The sequence below is a fragment of the Jaculus jaculus genome, chromosome 13, assembly GCF_020740685.1.
Source record: "Jaculus jaculus isolate mJacJac1 chromosome 13, mJacJac1.mat.Y.cur, whole genome shotgun sequence".
Taxonomy (NCBI): Eukaryota; Metazoa; Chordata; class Mammalia; order Rodentia; family Dipodidae; genus Jaculus; species Jaculus jaculus.
In genome coordinates, this window is record NC_059114.1 from 66,330,109 (window position 1) to 66,356,916 (window position 26,808).

The 26,808-nt window shown below is 39.9% G+C and overlaps 1 protein-coding gene across 1 annotated transcript in view; it reads left to right on the top strand.

The window, feature by feature from the left end:
• Plcxd3 (phosphatidylinositol specific phospholipase C X domain containing 3) overlaps positions 1–26,808 on the top strand; it is a 201,606-nt gene that overhangs the window by 115,084 nt on the left and 59,714 nt on the right. The window contains exon 2 of the mRNA XM_004652497.2: positions 5,570–6,278. Within this exon, the coding sequence (XP_004652554.1) occupies positions 5,570–6,278 (709 nt within the window). The remainder of the gene's footprint in view (positions 1–5,569; positions 6,279–26,808) is intronic.

Sequence of the window (26,808 nt, forward strand, 5' to 3'; positions counted from 1 at the left end):
CTTTTTAAGTGTGTAATGGCCATTTGTATTTCTTCCTTTGAGAATTGTCTGTTCAATTCTGTACCCCACTTTTTGATTAGATAGTTTGGGCATTTTATTGCTCTTTTTGAAACATTTCTTTGTAGGTTTTCTACAAAGATTTTCATTTCTTTGTCAGAGGGAGGTATAGCTGACAAAGGTTTTCTCCCATTCTGTGGGTTGTCCGTTAACTCTGTCAATAGTTTGCCTATCTGTACAATAGCTTTTTAGTTTTATGAGGTCCCCATGGTTGAGTGTTTGTCTACCTTCCTGTGCTACTTTCTGATTCAGAAAGTCTTTCCCTATGCCTATTATGGAGAGTTTCTTCCTCTTTTTTTCTTCTAGTCATGTTAGGGGTTCAGGTTTTATATTGAGGTCCTTAATCCATTTAGAGTTGACTTTTGAGCAGGTGAGAGAAGCAGATCTAGATTCAATTTTCTACATGTGATTATTCAAATTTTCCAGCACCATTTGTTGAAAATTCCATAGTTTCTCCAGTGTGCATTTTTGTTGCCTTTGTTGAAGATCAGGTAGCTGCAGTTGCTTGAATTGAGAGATGTGTCCTCTTTTCAATTCCATAGATCTTAAATGTCTGTTTTGTGCCAGTACCATGTTGTTTTAAGTACTATGCCTTTGTAGTATATCTTGAAGTCAGGTATGGTGATTCCACCTGAAGCATTTCTTCTGCTAAGGATATTGTTGTCTACCGGAGGCTTTTTGTGCTCCCATATAGATTAATTTTCTAAGTCTGTAAAGAATGTTGCTGGGATTATTGATAGAATTGCATTGAATCTATATACTGCTTTTGGTAGGATGACAATTTTCATGGCATTCTAGTTTTAATTTTTTTTTATTCTTTCTATCTTCATGTGCAAGTTGGTTCAGCTCTTGAGTGTGGAGTATTCCATGCAGTAGTCTCTGTAAGGCTGGCTTCATGCTTGTGTACATAAATCTGGTTTACATTCTGACATGGAGGCAGAGGTAGGAGGATCGTTGTGGTTTTGAAGTCAGCCTGAGACCCCATAGTGAATTAAAACACTGAAGAAAGATACTGAGGATGGCAGGAGAAAATGACAAGCACTCCCTTGATCCTTGCTGTAGTAAGGTTTGTGTTGCTGGCAGAAAAACACCTGAACAAGAGCAGCTTGTGGGAGGGAATGGCTTATTTTGGCTTAGCTCCATGATGGCAGGGACAATGATAGCATGAGCAAAGTGTGTACATCACCCCCTGGACAACATCAAGTGGACAACAGCAGCAGGAGAATGTACCAAACACTAGCAAGGGGAAGCTGGCTATAATGCCTATAAGCCCACCCCCCACTCCCCCAACCTCACCCCACCAACAATACATCACCTCCAGGATGTTCCAATTCACAAATTGCCTCCAGGTTGGGACTTAGCATTCAAAACACTTAAGTTTATGGGTGACACCTGAATGAAAGCACCATGCTCATGATTGGAAAAATTAATGCCATGAAAATTGTCATCCTACCAAAAGCAGTATGTAGATTCAATGCAATTCTATTAATAATCCCAGCAACATTCTTTACAGACTTAGAAAATTAATCTATATGGGAGCACAAAAAGCCTTCGGTAGGCAACAATATCCTTAGCAGAAGAAATGCTTCAGGTGGAATCACCATACCTGACTTCAACCTTTAGTATTCCTTCTTTGTTTCCTGTGTTTAGTGCTTTTATTATAATTGTGATGGGAATCTCTTCCCTGATCCTGTCTGTTTGGTGTTCTGTGCATCTCCTTTACCTGTCTGTTTCTCCCTTTTGTAAGGTTGAGAAATTTTTCTTCAAAAATTTTTTGAAAATATTTTCTATGTCCATGGTCTTCATTTCTCCTTCTTCCTATATAATCATGATCTTAATATTAGGTGTTGTTTCTGGACTACTGATATAATTCTTCTGTCCTTTCCTCATGTTTTGATAGCCTTTGCTCTACATGATATATTCTGTTGGTGAGGCTTTCTTTGGAGCCTTTTAATAAAGGTTTCTTTTTATGTTGCTGTTGTTGTTTTCCATTATGCTTTTTCAGTATCTCCGTCACTTGTTTGCTTTCTAGTTTTATTTCTCAATTTGAGCTACTTACTGTCTTTTACATTTCATTCCTGCATTTGGTCATGTCCTGATTGTGGTTATTCTATTGACATAAAAGCTCATGTGATTCTTGATTCTCCTCCATTTCATTTAGCCATCTACTGAGCTCTTTCTCAATGTCTTGAATTTCATTGTGCTATCTAGTGAAAGTTATTTGATGGCTCCCTTTGTGTTGATTTGCTATCCTTGGTTTTCTTCCATTTCATTCACCCATTTTTTTCAGGTTTTATAAGTTGGTTTTCTTTCACTTCAATGAGCCATTCTTTGATTTGTACTTGAAGATCTTTTGTCTATTATCTTTCATCTTGATCAGTCATTCTTGGAGATCGTGTTTGAGTATTTTTGACCACTTTCTTCCATTTCATCCAGCCACGTGTTGATGGCATCATTAAGATTGTTTAATATGCTTATCATGATTTTGTTTTGCAATTCTGTGTTATGCAGTCCCTCTATGTCTTAATTGGACACTTCTATTGTAGGACTAGGCAGTGGTGGGGATTTCTTAGTTTGATGTCTTGAATTATTTGTCTTGGATTAGGGTTTGCCCATTTGGAGACCAATCTCTTCTCTTACTGTAATTGCAAGAATAGTAGCTCTTGTAGGGCTCGTGTTGGGTTACCTGGGCTGGATTTGTCAAGGTGTGTGTGTGTTGAGGGACTATCCATTAGATTAGGATCTTCTGTGTGGCACCTTCAGACAGGTCTGGGTTGGGAGGCTTGGCTTGCTCTGTGTCTAATGCTGGGCCCTGCCTGGAACTTTGGAGTGAGATCAGCTCTAAGTGTGTCCTGGGTATCTTAATCAGAGATGTAGTTAGCCTCTGTTTCTGCCCTCATTCAGACTTTTTTTTCCTTTTTGGTTTTAAGGGATGGGTTTGGGTGGGAGGAACTCTTTCCAATAAGCCAGCTGTTGTTGGCTAAAGAAAGGCCAGACTTGGCTAGCAGTCATGTCCCCAGTGGCTACCAGCTCCAGTTTCTAGGCACCCTAAACCACTGCTTACTCATACATGCCAAGAGTGCTTTAGTAGTGTTCCCTGTTCACTCTAGGTTTGCCTCACCCACATGTTACCCCTCTGGAGCTTCCTTGCCCAGGCATGGGCTGCTGGCCCTGTATTCCAGTGCCCTGGTCTCCTCTCTTTGGTATGGGCTGGTGATTTGGGCCTGGAAACTTATTTTTGAGTCTTCCTTTAGGATTTATGTGTTCACTGCTTTGATCTTACCTCATCTAATTATAATCTTTCTTATGCTCATTCTTCACTCTCATGCCTCAGATGTTTCTCTAGGCATATCAATGTAGAGCACACTGCTGAGTTTCTTTATTTAGATTAGCAGCCAGCTGATAAGTCATAAGTAAATCAATATTCATCCATTTAAAAACCTTTTAGAATGCCATTGTCAGATCAAAACTACAAGCTTTGTTTATTTAGAAGGGCTAATAATCTTCTTTCTCTTAAATCAACTAAAGATAAATAAGTCACACAGCATCAGATTAAATTCAAACTGGCATTTCAGCATATTTGAGTTACAGTTCATCATTTAAAAATATCTAAAATTTCTGAGAAGTTATCTGTTCATGATTTTCAGGGTATTAAAGTATTTTGCAAAATATTTTATCTAACAACCTTTCATAGTATCTGAGTCCATGCTCTATGATTCCTTTCAATGGAATGATGATTCCATTTCAATGAGATATGTTGATATACATGTAGGTAGAGGTAGAGGTACAGATAGGTATGAATATGTAATATAGGCATGAGTAAATACTTCATCTCTGAAAAACTCTCTTCAAAGTAGCTTACCAGAAAATTACTTTGAGAACTGACTTGCAAGCTTTAGAAGACTGTTTGACATATATGTGCTTATATTGGCATCATAAGTGTCTGTGAGTTTGGGGTTAGGAAATTGAAAGAACTAGAAGACTAATACCTCATAGAACCTATGCTAGAAGCAAAGCAACAGAATGAATTCTGGAAACCAAATAGCAGATGGTGAATGATGGTACTAGAAGAAGGTTATATAAGAAGAAAGAAAAGGTGTGAAAATTAGAAGTACATCTGCCTTGTCTAATGTACAAAGCATCCAGGATATATTAATTTAATGGCTTAGCATATCCTGCTCAAGAATTAAAGGAGAACTGGAAAATAAACCCCAGTCTTGAAATTATCATCTTTATTGGGCCCCATTATATTTTAAATGATAATCTACACTTAGAGGCAGATCACACACATGTTCACTACATTTATAGCTTGAACAGTTGTAACTGCCAAAAAATAAGTAATTAAACAAACTTTTCTCCTTTATGCTGGGGAAGCAATTCCTTTAGATCTGGAAGTCAATTCCAGAGTGAGAATGATTCCTACTGAAATTATCTATGAAGAAAAGAGTCTATTGGTTAATTTTAAAACACTTTCAGTTGTGTTAATTTGTAAGAAATTTAATGTTCACTATCTATTAAGTATTTGGTCTCATAAAAATTCACAATTTCTTGAGTAAAGGTTTGAAAATTAAAAAGAAATATCAACAATATATCAGCATTGTGCTATTTTCTTATTTTTCCTACCTTTATTCCCTTGATTTCTGTGCTTTCAATAGTGCTTGATGTGAAAACTCATACACTGACCATCTATTGGCCTGGACAAGGATCATTTTTGCTTATTGAGAGAGTCACTCTAGGCTTTAAATTAACCTAAACCACATGGAAATGGCATATGATAATTATTTTGGAAGTTTTTCAGCCCAGTATACTGTTTTACTCTTCTTATTGCCCTGACTGAAGCAAATTTGTGAAGAGAGAGTTGACTTATGTCACAGTCTGAGGGCACAGTGCACCATGCTGGGAAGTGGTTATGAAAGCAGCTCGTGCCATGGCAGCTGGAGGGTGAGGGCGCTGGTCACATGTGTCCACAGGGAGGAAGCAGAGCCAGAACTTCAGTGCTCAGTTCACGTTCTCCCCTTATTCTCTGTGAGATCTCAGCCCATGATGCCACCCATAGTCATGTGTCAGTTAATCCTTCATGTATCAGTTAAACCTCTCTGAAATCACACTTACCAACACACCTAGAGGTTTCTCTCCTAAGTGATTCTAAATCTCATCACGTTGACAAACAAGATTAACCATTGCACATAATGAAACTATAAAGTACTTGAGACTGATGAGTCCCTACATGCCCCTCTTTATGAATATAATCACTAATGTCAGCCATTTGAGCGTGATCAGTTATCACTTTACAGACATGTCGAAGATTATTTGAACTTTAGAATATTGATCTAAAGGAAATTATCGTGGTATTTTGTGTTCAGTTTGATCAACTGAAATGTTCTGGTTCTACGCTAGGTTATTAAAATGAATTTACTTTGACTTATTAGAGGGAAATGTATGTGCACTGCAAAGGGAAGTGTGAAGGGTGAAAGATGGGAAATTAACCACATCATGTCTCTTACTCTCCCAGGGTCCCATGATTCCTTCAGCTTCTACATTGATGAGACCTCTCCAGTAGGTCCTGAGCAGCCAGAAACTGTCCAGAATTTTGTCTCTGTGTTTGGAACTGTAGCCAAGAAGCTGATGAGAAAATGGTTAGCCACCCAAACCATGAACTTCACTGGTCAGCTAGGAGCTGGGATCCGTTACTTTGACCTGCGCATTTCCACCAAGCCCAGAGACCCTGACAATGAACTCTACTTTGCTCATGGCTTATTCAGTGCCAAAGTCAATGAGGGTCTTGAAGAGATCAATGCATTCCTCACAGATCACCAGAAGGAGGTAGTATTCTTGGACTTCAATCATTTTTATGGGATGCAGAAATACCACCATGAAAAATTGGTTCAAATGCTGAAAGACATCTACGGAAACAAAATGTGCCCAGCGATTTTTGCCCAGGAAGTGAGTTTAAAGTACCTGTGGGAGAAAGACTATCAAGTGCTGGTCTTCTACCACAGTCCGGTGGCACTGGAAGTGCCCTTCCTCTGGCCTGGGCAGATGATGCCGGCACCCTGGGCTAACACCACAGACCCTGAGAAGTTGATCCAGTTCCTTCAGGCATCCATTACTGAAAGAAGAAAGAAGGGCTCATTTTTTATATCTCAGGTGGTGCTGACACCCAAAGCAAGCACTGTGGTCAAAGGTGTGGCAAGCGGTCTCAGAGAAACAATCACAGAGAGGTAAGTGTCTTTTTATTTTAAATTTTTATTTATTTATTTATTTGAGAGCGACAGACACAGAGAGAAAGACAGATAGAGGGAGAGAGAGAATGGGCGCGCCAGGGCTTCCAGCCTCTGCAAATGAACTCCAGACGCGTGCGCCCCCTTGTGCATCTGGCTAACGTGGGACCTGGGGAACCGAGCCTCGAACCGGGGTCCTTAGGCTTCACAGGCAAGCGCTTAACCGCTAAGCCATCTCTCCAGCCTGGTAAGTGTCTTTTTGATATCAAGGACACCATCTTGATACAAACCTTGGTCTGACAGTTACTAACTGGAGAATATCCCAGTAATGCCCCAGCACAAATACTCTTAAAAGCCCAGCTGCCTAATGCTCCCTCACCCTTTACAACCACTCAAGTGGCAGAAGAGGGGAGAAAGACCCCAAAGGAAGCGAAGCCATAAGATTTAAAAAAAATAAATTATAATATTCTTCCTGTATACTCCCCCCATTCATTCACACCATTGGTATGATGGTATCAAGCATAATAATAGATCAGATTCCTTAACCCATAGTCTGGGACTGAAGTCTTTGACTCTATACACTGAATTTGGTTTATTAGAAGGGAGTAGGGTTGGAAGCCATAGAATAGAGGTAGAAGGTTATATATTGATTTAGTGTGATCGTTGGTGTATTAGTCAGTGTTCTCTAGAGGTTCAGGCCCAAAATATTTGTTGTATGTTCTATATACTAGAGTTGCATATAAGATTTGTTTAAAGACTTTCAAGAATGAAAACTAGATGTACTGATTCAGAACCCTTCTAGAAATATTGACACCCCTATATTTTGTTCATGCCAACTTTACCTTCCTCTCAAAGATGTTTGCTACACTTAATTGAACATTTATTTATTTATTCATTCTTTCATTCATTCATTTATTTTGCTGTACTGCAGATGTTTATCATTATTGTGGTTTTCTTTACAGTTTTACCACATAGAGATCAAACTCTAAAACAATAAAATAAATCAAGGAGAATGCTCCAATAATACAACTTCAAATTCACATTGCTGGAGGTGAAGGGCTAAAATTCCTACCTACATGCATTCATTTTCTAGGGCTACTGTCACACAGTACCACAGAGGAGCACACGAAAGTGATAACACCTCTCCTAGTTTCTGGTGATGGCTGACAATTCTTGTTATTGGGTTTGTGGATGTACCACTTCTTACCTGCTCCCTTCTTCATATGGACTTTCCCCTCAGGACTTTTAAATGTGGAATCAATGTTATTGAATTAGGGTCTCCCTTCATGAATTCATCTGACGTGTTTAGGGTATTGGCCAAATACCCTCCAAAAATGGGGTTTGGAGGATTATGAGAGCCATAAATCATCAGAGTAGACAGTCTTCCTAAAAGTATACCCTCTTTTTGAGATATTAACTGAGATCTTCCTGGGCCGTGAGATTTCCATCCTTCACTGTACATCAGTGAAAGTGCAAGACCCTCCCAATGGTTTCTGTTAACATCTACCTTTGTTTTCTTATAGCTTGAGCCCTTACTGCTGCTAGAATACATCATTTGATGAATCATTTATCGTACAACTCCTGACCCTATGTTCCATTGCAAAATGTGAAACCTCATACTGAGCTTTTGTGATGAATTTTATATTTTACTCAAGATTTAGAGGAATAAGAAAAAGTTTTATCACCACTGTAACATGCATAATTTAGGCTGAATTTTTACATTTTTCTACAAGTATAACTGTTCAGCCCTGGAATACCTTCCTGATGATGCATATATCACTTTTTATCTCAGCCTCATGTCCTCAGGGTGAATTCTTTCTCCTTTTCCTGCTTTTATCCCTTTACTTCTCCTAGACTCAAAGTGGTTCAGACATCTTGCATTTTTTTCTAGATTACTGTACCTTCTGTATAGCCATGGCTAAACTTAGCTAGTTCCATCAAAACATTTCAAAACAAGGAGGCTTTTTATTTAATATAAGTTCTTTGTACCAGCATTAACAGTTTGCTAAATCAACACTGAAGTCAGGCGTGGGGTCACACATCTTTAATCCATTGCTTGAGAAGCTGAGGTAAGAAATGTACTGTGAATTTGAAGCTATCCTCAGCTTGAGTGAGACTCTGCCCCATTAAACAAAGGAAAAAATAATAACTTAGCTGACTTTCCATAGAATTAGCAAACAAGGGAGTTACATACTCATAAGAAGGTGATATTTAAACTTTACCATACAGAATCTCCAACCTGTGAAAAATTCCAGAGGGCCCATTAGAAGTAAAGAAGAGGCAGGTAAAACCCCAAGATGAAGTGACTCCAAGTCTCCTCATTCTTTGTAACCCTTGTAAGAAAGACGTTCCATTTTAACTTTTATGTTTTGGGCATAACACAAGTCTTCTTATGCTCACTTTCAGTTTGCTGGCACACAACCATTAGGAAAGCATTTTCTCATGCTATAAGACTGTTTTGCCTTTTGGCCAAGAACCATTTCTAATGTTCCCTGTATACAGGGCAAGGATTTGAGGAAGACCAAAGAAGCACTCCCTATAGAATAAATAGCTTTCACTCTCTGCGTTTTAGGGCATTTGGTATACTTTGAAAACTTGTACATCACATTTTAACTGCTTTTCTACTATTTATGCTTTAATACACTATTATTAAAGTAAGGTTTGTAAGGGGAAAATTGAGTTAGAAAAGTACTGAAAGTTATATTTAACACACTCCCCATCATAATGCACATTAGCATAGAAAAGAAATCACTAATAAGTATTTGAGTGAAGAATCCTATTTACATTTAGCTAATAGTGTTTTCTACACCCCCTTTTTTTGAGATAACACTCATTAACAGCCCATGGAATTATTTCTGAAGAACAGTCCTTAGCCATCTGTTCTATCTCAAAACTCCTCTGGCTTATTGCTCTAGAATAGTAGAGTTGGATCATCGAAAAGAGAAAGAGAAGTAGGGAGGGAGGGAGGCAGGAAGAGAATTTTAAAAAGTAGACATGTGTACCCTATGAGGGTGCCTTGCTTGCTTTGTTTATTCTTTCTTTCTTCTGTTTTTTTTTTTTTTTTGGTAACTAGGTTCTTCTATTCATATGTCAACGTAACGCATTATGCCCCACAATACCAAAAATTATTGTTACTTTTATTTTCTTAACACTCTGATGCATGTATGCAATGTACTTTTATCATAATCGCTGCATATTACTTTCTTTAGACCCTGTCCTACTCACTGAACTCTTGCTTCTTCCTAATGACTCCTTCTTTTACTTTGATGGCTATATGTGTGTCTGTCTGTCCGTGTGTGTGTGTGTGTGTGTGTGTGTGTGTGTGTGTGTGTCCCACTGAGTTTAATTAGGGGTGCTGGTAGGAGCATGGATCAAGGGTTATTTATCAGAACACACGCAACCTAGCAGTAGCTGCATCACTGAAGAAAACTTTTCCCCCTTTCCTAGCAACAATTAGCTGCCAAAAACTCCTCAGCAAAGGACGGTGGTCTCATGCCCTCCTCTACTACCCATGATGTATGATGATGGGCCCAAGACTGTGCCAGTAACAACAATCATTGTGAGGTCCTGGATACAATGGCTATGACATGGAATACTGGAGGTAGAAAGATTTAAGGGTTTGAAAGTAAGATGGAGGAGAGGAGGGGATGCAGGAAAGGTTAACCAAAACTAAATGGGAGGTATGAAAAAGCCATGTGGAAACCTACTTCTTTGTTAGGGGTAACTGTTTCTTGAGGGGCGATGACTGCCCTTGAGTGTGCACATCTGACCTTTTCTTTAGCCTCTCTCTTCCTCCTCCTTATCTGGCACCTCTTCCTCCTCCTGCTCCCTTGCATCTCTCTGCCCCTGTCTGCATTCCCTTCCTCAGCACACATGTTAAAGCTGTTTTAAAGGCTTTTCTTACTGAATTCCAACTTGCCTTCAAGCTGGGGAGAAAGATAGCAAGATAGGGAGAGAAAGAGAGAAGAAATAAATGGCTGGAATCAGCTTTTTTCTCTTGAGGATTTATATAAATTGTTTCCCAATTATTTGCATATATATCTGAACCTGACTATCATACTTATGCCATAAACATTCTTTGATGGAGTTCAGTCTCAAACATAAAAAAAAAAGAAGACCCTTGTATTACATTCGCATGGCTGTTTTCTGAGTGTGGTATTAATGTGAAGCTTAGGTTTTTGTTTTGCTCCTTTTTTAAATTTTATTTTGGACACCTTCCAGTTTCTAAATGGAGACTTGTAGGAAAAGGTTGTTATTGGCCTTGGGTCCTGCCTTGCCGGGCATTTTACTTACCCCCGAAAGAAGCAGGGAAGAGCACATTTGCTGGTTCTCTTCTTAGCAATAAGAGAAGGCTAAAAGTGGTCTGCTTTTGCTTCTAATCTTTTTAACTTTTATGCCAAGAAGGTTCATTCAAAAAGTTACATGTTGACACTTAGAGATGGAATGAATTCTGTGCCACAAAAGGATCGCCAGCACTCTCAGATATTCCTGACACTTCAGTATTCACATCTGCAAAGTTTGGAATTTGAACTGAATCGTGGGTTTCTTTACAACTTTGAAAATCATCTGCAGTATTTGGGTTAACAAAACCTCTGAGCATGTACACCTAGAGACTAATGTCTGAAGGTGTGGGTGGCATTCAGATGGTCGGGATTTAGGATCCATAGCCTTCCACCTGCCGCTGGCTCTGGATACTGCACATGTGCTTTCCACATCTTAGCAGTGCAAAGACAGATTTTATTTCTTAAAGGCCTATTTTTAATGGATTTTCAAGCACTAGCTTTTACACCTCACCCCACTGAATCACACATTCTTAAAAAGAAGGTGTGCAATTTGAGTCAAGTCTTTCCCTGATTTGTGAAGTTTATTAATTTATAGCTTCTTTGAGTTTTATAACAAGCTATACATCACCTGTCAGAAATTTTTGGAAGCAATATACCCTTTTGAGTACATTCATGCTGAATTAAGATAGATAATGTTTATACAGGTCATCCTTCACTATGATAACAATAATATTATGATGTTATTATTAGTTTTTAAATGTTCTCTGTCAGGTATTATATTTATGCTTCATATGTTTTACTTGATTTAAAATTCATTAAATCTCCCAAATCTACTTACTGTTGCCATCTTATCTTAAAAATGAAGGGACTTACAAGTGTTATATGGCTGGAGAGGTGGCTCAGCAGTTAAAGATATTTGCTTTAAAAGCTTGCCCACCAAGTTTCAGTTCTGTTAGTCACCTATATAAAGCCAGATTGGCATGCATTTTCAGTGGCCAGAGACCCTGGCATGTGCACATGCCTGTATGTGCACAAACACACACCCACACACACCACCACCACCACCACCACTACCGTCAGCACACATACAAATAACATACATATATATTTTTTTAAAATAGAAGAGTTTGGCAACTTACCAGGATAACAGTCAAGACAAGGTAGGTTTAGGATTTAAATTCAGGTTGCTACTTGCTTATTTCTCTTCACATTCCTGCTCTGTTCTAATGTGCAGCTTGAGGTACAGGGCTGAAAACCATTCTACTACTGTGAGGCATCAAGAGGTGACTGTACCTCTGTGTTCATTTCATTAAGTAGCAATATCAAGCCTAAATTAGGCAATACATCCAAGTGGACTAGGTTCAGCTTAGTACTTATCTACTGAGCAGCTCCTAAGCATAGTGCTAAATTAAGTATACTGGAGTATATTAAAACTGGTAATGAGGTATTATTCTTACAGTTGTGTATCAAATAGGCTTGAAAAGGAAAGAAATAAAAGAACATGTATAATCTGAATACAAATTTGAGAAGAAGGACAAGAAGAGAAATCAAAACCTTTGGATTTAGAGGAGAGATCCCTGAAAATATTTTGGTTGGCTTTAAGGAAAGGATAGCATTGTGGTAGGGTGTGGGGGGGTGGTGTCCAGGAATAGAAGTAGTAAAGCATAGATGTAGGAAATCTTGAGGCAAGAGAAGGGTTGATCATACTAGAGTGATGTCAAAGGAACCTGGAATGTTAGGGAGCAGGATTCTCAGCATGACTGAACCATCTGTGTTTGCACATTGGTGCGTAGGGAATTTAGGCCCCTACACTTGCACAGGAATGGGGAGGAGGGGTACTTGGGTACTGCATTTCAATAAGATGATATTGTACTTGCCTGAAAATCCAAAGAACCCAGGTTTGATTTCCCATTACCCACATAAAGCCAGATGCACAAGGTAGTGAAAGCGTCTAGAGTTCGTTTGCAGTGGCTAATGGCCCTGGCACACCCATACTCTCTATGTCTACCTGCCTCTTTCCCTCCCTCCCTCCCTCCCTCCCTCCCTCCCTCCCTCCCTCCCTCCCTTCCTTCCTTCCTTCCTTCCTTCCTTCCTTCCTTCTTTTCTTTCTCTCTCTCTTTTTCTATCTCTATCTCTCTCATATAAATAAATAAAATATTTTTAAAAATAAGATAACACTCTAGTCCTTGTGAACAGAAATTCTCAGTCCTTGGTTGTAGAAAAGATGAGAGATTAAGAAAAATTACGGGCTGGAGAGATGGCTTAGCAGTTAAGGCACATGCCTGTGAAATGTAAGGACCCAGGTTGAGTTCTCCAGGTCCCACGTAAGCCAGATGCACATGGTGGCACATGCATCTAGAGTTTATTTGCAGTGGCTAGAGACCCTGGTGTGCCCATTCTCTCTCTATCTCATAAGTAAATAAATAAAAATAAAATCTGTTTTGAAAAGAAAGAAATTACATCTTAAAGATGGAGAGCAATAATTTACAGTTGCAAATTTTCTGATACAAATGCCATAAGAATCAGGAAGTCAAAGGCCAATCATCAGGAAGAAATACGTCTGAAGTTTAGGTAAGAAGAGAAAAACTAAAGGCCATTTTGCCCAATAACTTCACACCTAGGATGAATGTGTTAATTACATTTTATACTGCAATAATATTTATGAAAAAATAAACTCAATTAAATGAATGAAAAGGAACATGGAAGATGGCTCTACAAAAAGTAAAAGGGAAGATTATGGGACTGTAGGCTTAAATAATGATGCAAGCAGACATTGAAGGGGTCCCATCAAAACTGTACTTCAGCTGATGAAAACCATCCAGCTATGCAGGTCGACTAAAGACAGGAGAAACTGGAGATAGACCATAAGCTCAAAGAGGTAAGCAAACAAGGATGTCAGCAAGTGACTTGGAGGAGAGAAGGAGAGGTAGACAATGTCAGCACAGTGAGCCTTCAGCTCTGCTCGAAGCTTTGGCGTCTGTAATGCTGAGGCCATCATTTACACCATTATTCTAGATGGAGGACGTTGCTCAGTCAGAGAATATGTAACCTTCTACAGTTGAAAATGTGTACCTCTGCTCACCCATTAACCCTCAACCACAGTCATCTCCTTGAATGTGAAATGGAAGTGCCAGGATGTGGTTGCCTGTATGCCCCCAAATTATCTCATTCAAGAAAGGAGTCTATAGTTGCTGAGTCTCCATAATATGTCGGGCACTGTGCTGCGTACTTTACATGAATCATACCCATCTCATCCTCTCTATAGTAGCTGACCATTGTGGTGCATGCCAGTAAACACAACATTAGAAGGGCAAGAAGCAGGAGATCATGAATACAAGGTCAGCTTGAGCTAAGTAGTAAGACTGTATCTTAGAAACAACAACAAAACTATAATAAGTAAGAAAAGTAAGGGCTAGGGAGATGGCTTAGTAGGTAAAGGCTCTTTCTTAGAAAGCCTGATGGCCTGGGTTTGATTCCCCAGTATCCATGTAAAGCCAGGTGTAAAACCTGGAACACAGGACTGGGGTATGTTTGCAGTGGCATTAGGACCTGGCGTGCCCATTCTCATTCTTTCTTTGTCTTTCTCCCCCTCTTCCCCTCTGCTTACAAATAAATAAGTAAAAAATACTTTAAAAATAAACAAATAAAGTTTGATGCAATAATCCTGGGCATCAGGCAAGAGATCCAAATTTTTTAAAAAGTCAACAAAAAAATAAGGTGATAGAAGGGAAGGTAGCAAAAAAAGTAGGTATTATGAAATCTGTAAGAGATAAATCGAGACTGAGGTGTCAAATAACTTTAAAGATCTCATGTTAAATAATCCCATAGTTAATACATTTGAATTTGTGTGTGGGTCTTTTTCTGGCAATTTTTCCCATTATTACTCCTGAAAATTGTAAATTTGACATTACTTAGCAATGGGTGTACATAATAAATTCAGCCCAAATAGCAAAGTCAAGGGCTCAGAATGGTAAGTTATATTACAGATGAAGTGGGCAAAGTCATTGGGAGGCCTAAGGTTTGTGACTTTCCCTTAATAAAGAAGCAAATCCAGGTAAAATTCTGACATGGGGCCTCTGGCAAGCACTAACATAGAAAAACAGAGCAGTAGAGAAACTTGGGTAACTTTGATCCCATTGTCCATCTATCCCTGTTTTATTCAGTAAAAAAAGATGAGGCCAAAATGAATTCCCAGAGATTGCCCAAGGTTACAGAACCAACAGGCAGCCAAGCTCTGCTAGCTCCAGGGCAGTTTTTTTTTCTTCCCACAATTCATTGAGGTCTGAGCCCCCCCCCTCCCCCCGAGGGTGGACAGGAAGGCCAGAGGGCATCATGGTCCAGATGTCAACATGGCAGGGCGAGCTGGCTTTCAGTACGCACTGCATGCAACATGATGTGGAATCCTGAACCCTTGATGTCTTTGGTATCAAACACACTTTACAGCAAGTATGAGCATGCCTCTACCAGGCCCTGTGAGGACTAGGCATAAATTTTGTGTTGGGCCTGTCTTCCTTGGGGTCTTTCTGCATCATGAAACCAATGGACTCTTTTCCATCCGTCTAGTGAGAACACAATCCAGCTCATTGCTCGTCCGTTGCTCTATTTATAGTTTGTTGCCTGGAAGTTATTCAGCTGTAATATCAGACATCTTAGCAGCGTTTGGGAGCCAAGAAAAGCCTCTCTGAGAGGCTAAATCTCAGGAAGGTTCCAACTCTGTTCCAAAATGACTTGAGACAGCACTGACCATGAAGAGTAGCTCTTTGTCTCTGTCCTCCCACCCCAGACCATGTCCCCACATAGGTCAGCAAACCAGCAGAACAGCTAATAATGGATTTCTTACTTAGCAGAAGGTGAAAACTATCTGTGCAGTTACCCATAGAGCAAAAGTATCCATGATAATGTGTGAAGGCAGCCTCTGCACACACACAAAAATATTCCCATCATAAGACTTATCTCGTGTGTTTGAAATTTATTTTCCACACAATAGGTATATAATCCTAAAACACTTATAGAAATGGAAGGTTACCGGAAAGCTAACTTGTTTGCCCAGTCTGCACCAGAACCAGTGCTGAGATCAACTTCAGTGCTAGGTCTCTGGAACCAGTAGAAGAGGAATTTGATTTGTAAAACAAAAGGAAGCTCCAGACAGCTACGTTTTCCCAGCTCAAGGTTTGTTAAAATGCAGATTCTTGAGTGTCACCTCCAGAAGTTCTGATTCAGTCGTCTGTGACCCAGAGTTCTTCATGTTTAACTCAGTGAGCCTCCAGGGTGTGCTCACTCTGAGTAATGCTTCTCCTTACTGTAGACATCTCCACCTGGTTTCATTGCCTGGGTATGTCAAACTCAAGATCCACTAGGGTCTTCCTCCTCAGTTCAAGGAGTTCTCCCTTAAATTGAAGTGATAGCTCCTTTACTCTTGGGCCTGGCAACAAAAAATTCATATTTGCTTGTGCTATCACACTGGTAGTACTGCCTGTAAGTGTCATGTAAAAGACAACCTCTGTTTTAGCATCTTCTCTCTCAAGCCACTTAGCTTTATCCTGGAGTTACAATGGAGATAAGCACAACTGAAAGGATTGTTTTGATGAATCTTTGCTCTTCTCCACTTCAAAAGCACCCATGGCAGGAGCCCAAGTGACTTCAAGACTCAGTATGTGCCACTAAACGAATTAACAATTATTACAGCACTTGGCATTCAAGTTGCCTCCCCAAGATGATTTCAAACTGTGGAGAGAGGAAGGAAAAAGAGGACGTTATTATTAATAATTATGTAAGAACTTCTGACTCTTAGAACATATAAGAAAGTTCAGTTTGGGATTTGCTGGGGTATGGAAGGAGGAAGGGTTGACTGTAACTCTGTTTTAACAATTTTGTCCTAAGGAGTTTCAAAGATGAGTCCACTTAAAATCACTCTCTTCTGTTTAGATGACACTGTGTAGACATGTACACACACCCTTCATTATCTGTGTCAGGGGAGTCAAAAATAGGAAGGTAAAGTCGGGCGTGATGGCGCACACCTTTAATTCCATCACTTGGGAGGCAGAGGTAGGAGGATTGCTGTGAGTTCGAGGCCACCCTGAGACTACATAGTGAATTCCAGGTCAGCCTGGGCTAGAATGAATGAGCCCCTACTTCAAAAAAAAAAAAAAAAAAATTGGAAGGTCATTTAAGCTGTTCAGAAGTCAGATTCACCCAGAATGTACTATTAAATGTGCATCTGAGGGTATGAGAGGACATTTATAAAATGAAAGTATGCGCATATTTTTTCTTTAAAGGGATGTTAGGTGATAGAAATTCACCCATGTTAGGATTTTCTCTGGATCTTGATTTTCTTATGTGGAATTTCTGGAACAATTGAGATCAATGTCTAAAAGGAACTAGCCTACCATGTATCAGAACAAATACAGCTAACACACAAAACACTGGGAGGAAGTGGTTTGATGGGATGTAGAGAGGATGAACATAAAAAAGGGTCATCAAGCAAGTGATAACACAACAGTTGAATCAGCACCTAAGGGGTTAAAAATTTGAAATAAAACATAATATGAATTATCAACAGATGAGCAAGGATGGTATGTCTGGTTCAAGACCTCAAACAGGCCAGATTTCTTGGCATCTCAGGTCACATTCTGAGCCATGAGGAGGAGGCCATCGCTTCCTTCTGCTTCCTGCAGGCAGGATCCTGAAGTAGGTCACAAGCCCATTCAGCCGAAAATTCATCCAAGGTGTAACAAATCCACTCTAGAAAGATTTTTATTTTTGAATTTAAACTGAGCAGTGAAAGGGCATTCTGTTATTATCTTTTAGACAAAGATGCTCAAATGCCGGTAAATAGTTGGGCATGCTAAGTGATGGGTGCCAGAAAGGAAGGAGAAACCCCAGGAGCAATCAATAAATCCAGTACGAGGATGCTAGTGAGGACTTACAGTATCAGGGCTTAAGCGGACAACCCAGGTGAAGGCTTACGGAAACGGGTCCTCTGCCTGGATTGGATATGTGCTCTAGATTGGATGCCATCACAAAGAAGTTTCACCTCTAGGGTATAGATTACATTGTAATTGGTAAAGAAACCACAGTTACTCATTTTGGTCAAAGGAGCTAGATAGTTGTACTTATGGATAACAAAGATCTTGATTTTGTGATCAAACAAAATTGGATAGCTTTTTTTTAAAAAAAAATAATTTTCCTTTATCATGACTTCAAATTGACCTTGTCTAAGGTTGTTATTCTAAGTTCATGTCCAACAGGTTCTTGTACTTTGATCTTCATTGTACTTTTTCTTCTTGAGACAAGTGAAGCTGCATTGATTCAAAAGCCCAGACTATTCTATTGGTAAGGAAAATAACAGTTAATGATACTCTAGTGGTTCATCTCTAGTTGTTGGTCTGACAGGATTTAGAGTCACCATGGAAACAAATCTCATCATGGAAACATATCTGTTAGAGATTTTCTAGATTAGATTGAATTGAGGTGGTAAGACCCACCCTATCTTGGTCTTGGTAGGGTGGCAGAATTCCATGGGCTGGAACCCTGGACTACAAGAAGGAGAAAGCTAGCTGAGCACCAACATTCGCTGTATAACATTACGTACAGCCACAGTATGTATTTTAAATGTAATTATAGTTTTTATGGCACTTAACAAAAAGGATGTCGTGGTATAGTCATGCATCACTTCTCTTGTTGTCTGGCTTCTTTCACTCAGAATGTTCCGTGTTCACTCCCCATCACTGCTGATACTGTGGGGCTGTCGGAATGGCCCAGTGTATCATCAGGTGACCCTGTGCTGTGGGTTGAATATGACTGGGCAACAGTGTGTTTCTTCTGTCATTCTTTCCCCACCATGGTGCGCTCTACAAAGTTGTACTTAGTTTTGGTGACATTTCTGGACAAAAATGCTCAAACTGGGCTAGCAAGCAAGACTTCCATGGATACATGAAGACTCCATCCACAGGGATCTCAGACTTGTTTGCCTATTGGCACCTGTAAGTATAAGGAACACCCGGTGATAGAGATCTGCACTTGAGGAGGGGCCAGACATGTGTAAATACAGCTCTTCATTAAAACAAACAACAAAAACACATTGCTGATTTTTTAAGATTTGTGCACATTCCAGCTTCCTTTCCAATGTATCACCACCCATTCAGGACACAATAAACAGGAGATGGAATGTCAGCACATCAAATTTTTGTGGGAATGAGGGGATATCTGCTGTGATAATGGCTTGTCTGCAGAGTATCATATTTTCTAATGTACATAACAGTTTTATTTATATTCACTGAAACTGAAAACTGCGCATCAGTTGGATAAATGCGCTGGGTCACCTGATAATACACTGGGTCATTCCTACAGCCCCATAGTGTCAGCAGTGACGGGGAGTGAACAGGGAACATTCTGAGTGAAAGAAGCCAGACAAGGGAAGTGATGCATGACTACACCACGACATCCTTTTTGTTAAGTGCCATAAAAACTATAATTACATTTAAAATACATACTGTGGCTGTATGTAATGTTATACTGTAATTTCTTATTTTATTTTATTTTTGATATTTGATCTTTTATTAAGAACATGCTTTGTATGGGCACATCATGTGTGGTACCATCTTTTCTCTCCTTCCTGCCCCCATTACACAGGAGGCCTTTCTAAATGTGGTCACTGCTATTCACCATGGGATTGTTGATTATGCGTTGTGGGAGTCACATCAGTCAGTTATGTTGGGGAGACAATTTCCCTGGGCGTGATGTCCCAACCAGTAGCTCTTACAATCTTTCCGCCTCCTCTTCTGCAAATTTCCCTAAGCTATGGCGGGTGTGATTTAAGTCTACTTCAGTGACAAACTCTCATGAGCCTCTGAATTTCTGATTTGGCAGGTGTTGAGTAGCTTTAGCATCTGTCTCCTTCACCCCCTATAGTCCTGTTAAGCATTATATCTTATTGTTCATCTTCAAGGAAAAAGCTTTCTATGATACCAGTTCATTTTGGGTTTAGTTTTTTATTTCCTCCACCCTTTTCCCCCTCCCCACAAACCTTTCCACCCCTATTTTCTTGGCCTCAAGTTGCCTATCCAGTATGCCAGCAACTCTAACTGATCCAGGTTAGGAACCTCAGATGAGTGAGAACATGCAGCCTTTGTCTTCCTGTGATTGTGTGTGTTTGCTGAGTATGATCAGTTCTAAGTCCATCCATTTTCCTACAGATTTCATTGTATCATTTTTTTTCCTTACTCCTGAGTAGAATTACATTGTGTATGTGTCATGGCTTCATTATCCATTCATCTGATGATGGGCACCTGGGATGATTCCAGTTCTTAGGTACCATGAATTCAGCAATTATAACTGTGGTTGAGCAAATACATAGTGAAGTTTGGAGCATTTGAGTAAGTGCCAAGTAAGGGAATATGGGTCTGTTGGTAGTTCTATATTCATCTTTTTCAGGAATCTTTATATTGATTTCCATAGCGGTTGTACAAGTTTGCACTCCCACCAATAGTAAATGAGAATTCTTCATTCCCCACATCCTCACCAACATTTGCCATCATTTGATTTTGTCATGATTACCATCCTTACTGAAGTAAGGTGGAATCTCATAGCCATAGTAATTTTCATTTCCCTGATGTTTAGGGATGTTGAACATTTTCTTAACTGTATGTTAGCCATTTGTATTCTACCCGTCTTTGGGTAAAAATCTTATTTTATTAAGGAGGAAGCAAGTACTTTTCATTATAGGATCTTCAGTGAGTATTTTGTTTAAAAAGTGAACCAAATTGGAGTAGGATGGAGTTATAACAGATGTGCAGATTGTGGAGGTTGAAAGTGCATCAGGGGTACCCCGGGAACTTGGAGCTCAGGCCTATTCACTCCACTTGAGTACAATCTTCAGCACAGGGGAACTAAGGGTTGGGGAAGCAGAAATTGGAAATCTGGGGAGTCAGGAGCAAGAGGCCAGCTCCCACAGTGGCCCGTGCAACCTCTGGCTCAAGGAAACAGGGAGTTGGGAGTCCAAGGGGCTGGTCAGTCAGCAAGCCAGACCCAAAGTCCTGCTTCAACAGCACACTTGCAGGGTCCTGGCCACCCCAAGCCAGCAGCAAGGGTACTGGGACCAGGAACTTGGAGATGGGGAGGGGAGCCCTGGCCTATCCACTCCACAGGCCCAACCTCTACAGCAAGGGATCCAGGAGTTGGGGAACCAGGGTCCTTTCAATCAGAAAGATGGAACAAAAAGCCTGCCTCTGTAGCACACAAACAGGGACCAGGATGCCCCAAACCAGTAGCAGGGGTCTTGGGACAAGGAACTGCTGGGAGTAAAGTAAATGGGAGCTTTTGCCTACTCACTCCACAGGTACACACTCCTGGGAGCAGGGGCTGGAGTACCACATTTTTAAGCTGAGAGTTTTGCTACACTTTATGCCAGGTAAAGGAGCTATGTTTTCCTGGGGTTTTGTGTGACGCATACCCCTGAGAGATACTGATCCAGATGTGTTGAGCTGCTTTTTATACTGTCAATGTTTAGTTGAGTAAGACAATACATGCCAAATCCTTGATGCCAAACGTGGAAGGATTAGGAGCTGTAAGTGCTCCACATAGCAATTGCCACATAAATCCCCTTCTACGTGCTAGCAGCACCCCAGCTTTTAATTTACTAATTCAGTGCAGAAAGTGTTTTCCTCTATAATAGCATTAATATAGCAACAACAGTATAAAAACTAAAAGCATGAAGTTTTCTCAGGATATCCAACCTTGGAAGATTTTAGAAGAACTAGTGCATCCATGCCTACAGACATTAATTTGGTTCATTGATTAGAGCACAAATCTTCTGGTTCTTGCTTTGTCTGTCTGGGATTGGAGCCTATTGCTAATTAACTTACTTTAAAGTACTAAAAATAATTAGGCAAGAATAGCTAAGGACTTGCTTGTCATAATTGATTTTTTTTTTTGGCAGAAATCACAACGAAAGCTTGAAATTTTGTTTTAAAATATTCTTTCCACCTACCCCCTCATCACTTCCTTCCCTGTGGCTTTGGCTGTTAAAGGAAGAAAAGCTGACAAGTTGTTTTAGAGCCTGTGACACCCCTGAAAAGAGCAGTGTGTGGCAGTGAAATTGTGGTGTGTGACTTCATCGGTGAAGGTAAAAGCACAGGCTGCCCTTTGCGAAGGTAGGATCTGGCCAGGGACAAGCAGCACGTGCACTTTGCTACTGCTGGTGGGCTTGAAGCCTAACCAAGACAGCTGTGGCCTATACTGTTTAGCTCAGGTTCAAAAATACACCAGCCAAGAAAATAAATTGCACATGATATTATCAAAAACAAAACTATTTGTGAACACATATATTTCAACTTTTGTGGTAGATTTTTCGTAGACTTTTATTCAGGTTGCCTTTTGCCCAAGTAAAACATTAATAATGCATACACCTGTGATGAACAGATTACCTGGAAATTTGGTGGACATCATAGTCCAACCTAAATTCATTGCTAACAGAAACTGTGCAGGATTTCAAAAGAGATGTGATGGGTCTGTTTCTAAATAACCTGACAAGTTCTTTGTATTCTGTCTCATATCTGCATTTATTGGCTCATCCTTAAGGGGTTACATGATGGATTTGACACACAGATTCACAAACCCAGCAGGCTGCCACAGGCATTCCTGTCTGGTCTTTTACTACAGAAGGAAAATTTCACAACCATGCTTACACACAACACATGTGGTTGGCTGTTGTGTATGCTTCAACATTTCTCCCATGTGTCTTAGTGGTCCTCAGCATCACAGAAAGGACTCGTATCTGATCAGACTGGAGAAACTACTTAATGCGATACAGTGTGAGCAGTTTGATGTGCGCCTGACATGGGCTATGTAAAGAATGGCTGCTCAATGTTATGCCACTTTCTATTCCAGCTAACCCTGGTAGTCATTTTAGGACTGAAAATGTGTACATGTGCTTGAATGTGTGAGAGAGTATTGGAAAGGAGTGAGGAATAAGAAATTAAAATGAATATTAACCTAGTCTTTTGCAACACCTACAAAATTTAACATTTCTCTCTACTCATGAAGTAAAATGAATTTCACATGTAATGTGTCCCTGTCTCCTAATTGAGGATAGATAAGATGGCTTCCTACAAATACTCATGCAGCTACCACACCACATTCTCACCTACTAAGTTCCTGGTTGTTATTATAGCTTGTTTTGGACTTCATGCTTTGAGTGTTTCTCAGAGGTATTTCCTTGGGAGTCATCGTAAAGGTTCTGTTTTCAACATTGAATCAATATCTCTTTAATATTTTTAGAATTTTATCTTTCTATGACTTCTGTTAAAATTCCAGATAGAACTCAGTTTGGGGGTTGAGGAGGCAAGAAAGTAATGTAGTTACTTGGTGACTGAGATGTATTTTTGCTATGTTGCAGGGAATTATTTGTCTTTTTTCAAAGTAAGCCAAAATAGTTTTCCCAAGGACTCTTCAAGTTATCCAAGACCAGAAATGAGAATACACGTACCTATTTAATTGGTCAGTCATTCAGTGAACAAGACCATGTTAAGAATATGCTGTGGGGGTTAGAGAGATGGCTAAGCAGCTAAGCACTTTCCTGTAAAGCCTAAGGATTCTGTTCTAAATTTCATTGACTGGGACTCACATAAGCCAGATGCAGTTGCTTTGCAGTGGCTGGAGGCCCTGCCATGCCCATTTCCCCCACCCCACCTCTGCCTTTTCTCTCTCTGTCTCTCTCAAATAAATAAAAATAAATATTTTTAACAAAGAATATGCTGTGGAGCTGAAGTAGAAACAGCAGAGACATGATGTGATATTCTATAAAATTTTCCCTCAGAATCTTTTCCCTTTGATTGTAGAACAGTTTCCTTGAGCAGTGAGATTTATAGAAGAAAATCAATTTTAGAATGATGTAAGGCATAGCTATTTTGCAGGTGGATACTAAAAGATGTGGTTACTGAAATAAAATGTAGATGAGATGTTCTTCCCATAAGGAAGGACAAATGACAAAAGTTAACTTCTCTCATGTCTCAGGACAATGAAATACTGACTCTTCCTGGCATTTTTCTTTCCTCAAAACATGATTTTGTGCTCAAAATAGAGCACATCTATTTGAAAGGGACATCCACTGGTATCTAACACATTGCTTGATTATTGGACAGTGCATATAAAAGAGGCTAAAGCAAAACTATTGCATAGAAGGGCTATATTTCAACCACAAAATTCAGCAAATTCCTTGGAAATTTGATAATATTATACTACATATTTAATATTAATAGTTTGTGGTAAAATGTGCTTTTAGGCTTTACATTCTCTTTTTGAAAACTTTTATCTTATTTATTTGAGATAAAGAGGAAGAAGGAGCAGGTGGGGGAGGGAGAATGGGCACACCAGTGCCTCTTTTTTATTAATATTTTTTGTTAATTTTTAATTATTTGACAGTGACAGACAGAGAGAAGGAGGCAGAGAGAGAGAAAAAATGGGTGCACCAGGGCTTCTAGCTACTGCAAACGAATTCCAGACACATGTGTTCCCTTGTGCATCTGGCTAACGTGGGTCCTGGGTAATTGAGCCTCAAACCAGGGTCCTTAGGCTTCATAGGCAAGCGCTTAACTGCTAAGCCATCTCTCCAGCCCCTCACACCAGTGCCTCTTGCTGCTGTAAATTAACTCTAAACACATGTAACACTTTGTGCATCTGCCTTTACATGGGTACTAGAGAATTACACCCAAGCTAATAGGCTTTGCAAACTAGTGCTTTTAACTGCTGACCCATGTCTCCAGACCCTCTTTTAAAAATTTTTTTTTGGTTTATTTTTTTTGAGAGCGACAGACAGAGGGAGAAAGAGGCAGATAGAGAGAGAATGGGCGCACCAGGGCCTCCAGCCACTGCAAATGAACTCCAGATGTGTGCAACCCCTGTGCATCTGGCTAATGTGGGTCCTGGGGAATTGAGCCTTGAACCAGGGTCCTTATGCTTCACAGGCAAGCGCTTAACCGCTAAGCCATCTCTCCAGCCCATCCAGCCCCTCCTTTTAAAACGTTTCATTGACCATTTTCATACATGTGCATAGTGTATTTTGCTCATAATCCTCTCCTACTACTTACTGTCTGTGGTCTCTCCATTGCTGAACCCCTTCTTCTTTCTGACTGGTCCCTCTTCTGTTTTGATTCTCTTCTAATGTCATTCTTCTTTCCTGCAGAGTACTTCCCCTAAAATATATTCCTTGATTGTTGAGAATATGCAGGAAGTGAAGGCTGTTTCTTCCCTTTATTGAATTAACTTGGCCACAAGGGAGTCACTGTTGAGACTTCTGAAAACCAACTGAGGTGCAACTTCTGACAAGTGAGGCTGGCCTTTATGCTAGTTTTTCCTCTTTTTTGTTACACTTTGGGGGTGAGAGATACAATTGTATAGCAACTTGCCAAAATGACAGCCCTGGAATTCTCGGCTGTGCTGGCCCCAGCTGCCACTGAGACCTAATAATATAGGGTAGGAATAACACTTCCCTCTAAAGAGCACACACACTTTAAACTGCTTTGATTTTACTGCCAATTAGACTTTTAAGATGTCAAGTGCATCGCCAGCAACTCCTGTGACAATTTAGTATCCTTTAGTAAATGGGCCAGAGGCAAGGGAAGGAATATTCACATGTGGCAAAATAACATCCAAAAAAAAAGTTTCTATTTCATTATCTAAAGAAAATATATGTGTGTATTTTTCCTTATGGAAACATAAGGACACATTCAATATTAGTATTGATTACAGTTAAAGATATTAAGAGATTAGAAATCAGACTTCTTAGCTTAGAACAGGGCTTCTCAGCCTTAACAATATTTATTTTGGACACTGTAATTCGCTATTGTAGGCTGTTCAGAAATATCCTAGATCTCTAGTCAGTAGATCACCTTTCCCTGAGTCATGACAGTGAAAAATGGACATTCAAAATGCTTCCCCCCCAAAGGGGATTAAGCTGACCTTGAGCTGCCACTGAACAAAAGATCTCTGACTGCCACTTTTTCTACAGGCTAATGCCTTTGCATGTGAAGCAGATGAGACCAACAGCCCAGGGTTGAGGAACACATAAAAGAATTAGCTATATGGCTTGTTTTCTGCTTAAGCAAGTATGACAAAACTTGCACATTTTTACTGTCTGCTGACATCTCCATATTAGTCATCTTTGAAATTTATTCAGCCAGTTAAGTGGTTTTGAAGCAATTTTAAGAATAATTTTATGAGGGTGTGGTATATCTTTATCTTTCCAAGGTGGATTGGTTTCTGAAACAAACTCATTGAGGAACAAGTTCAGAAAATAAAGTGGATGGACAAATTCGATGATAGATTGGAAATCCAATGGAACAATAGTGATCAGATTTTTTTTTCCTTGTGTGCCCCATGAACAGACATGAAGTTAGTTTAGTAGAGGAACCACGGAAAGATCCTGAGTCATCCTGTCACTGAAGGAATAAATGAGCAATCGTCTCTATGCACGTGATCTGAGTGATAGCTCACTTCAGCTTGGAAGTTTAGGGATGTCAGTTATAAAAACATCCCACTAGGGCTGGAGAGATGGCTTAGCGGTTAAGCGCTTGCCTGTGAAGCCTGAGGACCCCGGTTCGAGGCTCGGTTCCCCAGGTCCCACGTTAGCCAGATGCACAAGGGGGCGCACGCATCTGGAGTTCGTTTGCAGAGGCTGGAAGCCCTGGCGCGCCCATTCTCTCTCTTCCCTTCTATCTGTCTTTCTCTCTGTGTCTGTCGCTCTCAAATAAATAAATAAAAAATTTAAAAAAAAAAAACATCCCACTAACCTTAGAGTCATACCTCATAGTAACACAAGAAAATATTTAGGGGCTGTAGGGGTGGCTTAGCAATTAAAGCACTGGCCTCTGAAGCCTACGAAACTCAGGTTTGACTCCCCAGTACCCACATAATCCAGAGGCACAGGGTGGTACATGCATCTGGAGTTCATTTGCAGTGGCTAGAGGCCCTGGCATGACCATTCTCTCTCTTTCTCTGTCTCTAATGAGAAAATAAATACAAATAAAAAGGTTTAAAACTTTTAGGTTCTTGAAAACTTTCTTTCTTTTAGATATGTTTATCATTGTTTATATCACTTATATCAATAATTATATGCAAAGGTTTACTGCCTCTTGCGAGTATTTCTACTATATAACGAATAAGGCATTGTTACTGTTCTTCAAGGTGGAAGGCAGAGATTTTATGTTTATGTTCCTGTCCCTTTATTCTTTATTCTTTTTTGTCTCTTCTCC